A 3,528-nucleotide genomic window follows, 5' to 3' on the forward strand; every position below is an offset into this window, starting at 1 on the left:
TTTTGCGGTACGTGGGCCTCTCACTGTTGTGGCCTCTCCCGTTGTGGAGCACAGGCTCCGGATGTGCAGGCTCAGCGGCCATGGCTCACGGGCCCAGCTGCTCCGCGGCATGTGGGATCTTCCCGGACCGGGGCACGAACCCGTGTCCCCTGCATCGGCAGGTGGACTCTCAACCACTGCGCCACCAGGGAAGCCCGTCTGTAAAGGTTTTAATTTCTCTGTCGAATCTGAATGAGATCCTTGCTGGGTAGAGTAATCTTGGTTACAGGTTTTTCCCTTTCATCGCTTTAAATATGTCCTGCCACTCCCTTCTGGCTTGCAGAGTTTCTGCTGAAAGATCAGCCGTTAACCTTATGGGGATTCCCTTGTATGTAATTTGTTGCTTTTCCCTCACTGCTTTTAGTATTTTTTCTCTGTATTTAAGTTTTGACAGTTTGATTAATGTGTCTTGGCGTGTTTCTCCTTGGATTTATCCTGTATGGGACTCTCTGCGCTTCCTGGACATGACTGACTATTTCCTTTTCCGTATTAGGGAAGTTTTCAACTTGCATGTACTGTTAATCACATCTAAGAAAAGCCTTGTTATTTGGTTGATGTGGCCAAATTCAAAGGCACTATCCTCATTTACCAGAGGCATTTTATTTAATCAAAGGGCCTAGTGCCTATGATGATGATGAAGAAAACATAAAGAACAATAACCAGCATTGAGTTCTTATTACGTGCCAGGCACTGTGTGCTTTTCATGTAGTACTAATTATTGAAAGTAGTCTCAAACCCTCTGAGGTAGATATTCTTATTAGCCTCATTTTACCAATGAAGAAACAGAGGCAGAGAGAAATTAAATAACTTACTCAAGGTCCTATAACACATAAGTGGCAGAGGCAGGATTTGAACCCAGGAGTCTGGTTCTAAATCTGTGCTCTTAAAATCACTCTACACACTAAAAAAACCTCAGATGTTATTATTTAGAACACACATTAAGCAAGGGAAAATTAACGCATTAATGATTTTGGCACATCTTCTATTTAATGAGAAATTCTTACACAGAACGCCATAATTTATTCATTAACTATAAAACGCGGCAGATTACCTTGAAAAATGTAAATGCTGACTATCTACATAACAGGTTCTTTTAATAGCTTTGTTTTTAATTTTGGCTTATAAACACAACCTATATTTTAGCTCTTAACAATACCAATGTATGCTTTTGTGTAACTACTACTAACATTTGCCAATGTAAAGGTCATCTGTTCACCTTCTCTGTCAAAAATGAAAAACACTTAATAATACTACTCAGTTAATTAAATGTCACTTTTCATCTTCAAAGCACTTTACTCACATTAGATAATTAATTTTCTAATACCCCATTGTAAGATAAATAGTATTATTTCCACTACATAAATAAGGAAACCATGGAGATGAATTATTAGCCCAAGGAGAATTAAATTTCAGAGTTAGAATTCAGACTGCCCAATCTTTCCCTTCCTTAATTTAAGCCTCCTTGTAAAATCCAAAATACCCAAGGTTGTCTCCTAGTGCACACAGATAGTCAGTAGAAGCATCATTATACGAGAGGCCCAGCTTACCTCAGAAGATCCGCAAGAGTGATTGTCTCCCTCTGCCAAAGCAATGACAGGTAGCAGAAAGCTAGCGTCCGTGGCACAGTCATCTTCACAATTCCCTTCTCCTTTCGCAGTGAATACTCAACTCCGTCAAGAGATCCAGAACAGACAGATGCTGTTTCTAAAAGGACAAAGGGAGATTTTTAAAAGTACAAGCAACTATTTTGGACAACAAAGAAGAAACCAGCAAAATCCAAAGAGGTATTTTAAATATCTTTAGGTTACTGATATGATCTTTACAAAGAACAATTTGGCAATAAAGAGCAATTACGATTCAGAAGAAAATTGGCCAAAAAGGTAACTGCTGGTTCTTTCTTGGGAGTCGGATGAGCTGAGATTCCAAGGAGGGATTTGTCTTGTTTGAATTTTTGTATAGTTAACAGGAACAATTTTTCAAATAAATAAAAGGACAAACAATTACAAAGCAAAAAATGTGTAATTCCTTTGAGTCACACCTCAACTCACATGTCCCCTTCTCTGAGACGCTCTCCAAACACTAGCTAAGGCGGCACCCCCTCCCACTCCCATCCTCCAGGCATCCTCCCCCAGGCATCCTCCCCCACGGGGCATTATTCCATCCTCAACTCATTCATTCCACAGATACTTATCCACCTCATTCTTTGTGCCACTCTTCTAGCTCTGGGGAAATGACAGTGCACAGTCTCTCATCTCTCCTAAAACCTACATACTAGTAGTGAGAGACAGTAAATAAACGCCCCCCCCCACACAAAAATTTGCAGACAATGGTTAAGCACAACACAGATGAATAGCACTGGAGCGGCATACAAAATGATGGAAGGGAAGAGACATGTGCTATTTTACATAGGTGGTCAGAGAAGCCGCTTTGGGGAAGTGACATCTGAGCAGAGACCTGAATGAAATCAGAGAATAAGTCTTAAGGATCTGAAGAGGAACACCAAGTACATTAGCAGAGTCAACCTGAAGGAACATCAAGGAAGCCAGTGTGGCGAGAGCACCACGGGTGAGGGGCAAGTGTTAAGACATGACAGGAGAGAGTAAGAAACCATATTGCTAAAGGGCTTTGTTGGTCATGATTTGTACTTTAGATTTTCTTCTAAGTACGTAAGAAGTTTCTGGAGAGTTTTAAACAGAAGAGCTACATGATCTCATTTATGGTTTTAAAAGGTTCCCCTGGCTGCTATGAAGAGTGGAGCTGGGGCGGGCACACGGGAGACCACGATTCCAGGTCGACAACGACGGGCACTTGTACTGGAGTGGCGACCCTACAGATGGTGAGATGTGGCTGGATTCTGGACATATTTTGAAAGCAGAGTCAAGAGGATTTACTGATGTACTGGATGTGAAGAATGAGAAAAAAAGAGAAGACAAGTAGGATTCTAAGGGTTTTGGACTGAGCGACAAGAAGAATGGAGATGCCAGTCACTGAGACAAGGAAGATGGCAAAAGATCAGGTTTGACGAGAAATCAAGATATCAGAATTGCACAGGTGTAAGATTTTATTAAGCATACAAACAGAAATATTGAGGGTAGCTGAATATAAAAAATCCTATAGTTGAGAGGATGGGCAAGAGATAGGAATTTTAGGGTTGTCAGGATATAACTGGTGTTTAAAGTAAGGAGTGAGGGTAGATTTAAAAAGCAGCATGAGGAATGACCCTGAGAAACTCCAAGTTTTCTCGGGCAAAAACTCTCCAAATTATCCCTCAAAATCCCCTTTTCCGGGCTTCCCTGGTGGCGCAGTGGTTGAGAGTCCACCTGCCGATGCAGGGGACACGGGTTTGTGCCCCGGTCCGGGAGGATCCCACATGCCGTGGAGAGGCTGGGCCCGTGAGCCATGGCCGCTGAGCCTGCACGTCCGGAGCCTGTGCTCCACGACAGGAGAGGCCACAACAGTGAGAGGCCCACGTACCGCAAAAAAAAAAAA

The 3,528-nt window shown here is 42.3% G+C and overlaps 1 protein-coding gene across 2 annotated transcripts in view; it reads right to left on the reverse strand.

Moving 5' to 3' along the window:
• TAF1B (TATA-box binding protein associated factor, RNA polymerase I subunit B) overlaps positions 1-3,528 on the reverse strand; it is a 72,513-nt gene that overhangs the window by 52,642 nt on the left and 16,343 nt on the right. For both annotated transcript variants that reach the window (XM_027113838.1, XM_027113837.1), the window contains exon 7: positions 1,587-1,743. In XM_027113838.1, the coding sequence (XP_026969639.1) occupies positions 1,587-1,743 (157 nt within the window). The remainder of the gene's footprint in view (positions 1-1,586; positions 1,744-3,528) is intronic.

This window comes from Aethalodelphis obliquidens, unplaced genomic scaffold (genome assembly GCF_003676395.1).
Source record: "Aethalodelphis obliquidens isolate GAN/ISIS:26980383/991018 unplaced genomic scaffold, ASM367639v1 scaffold12, whole genome shotgun sequence".
In the NCBI taxonomy this organism is placed as follows: domain Eukaryota; kingdom Metazoa; phylum Chordata; class Mammalia; order Artiodactyla; family Delphinidae; genus Aethalodelphis; species Aethalodelphis obliquidens.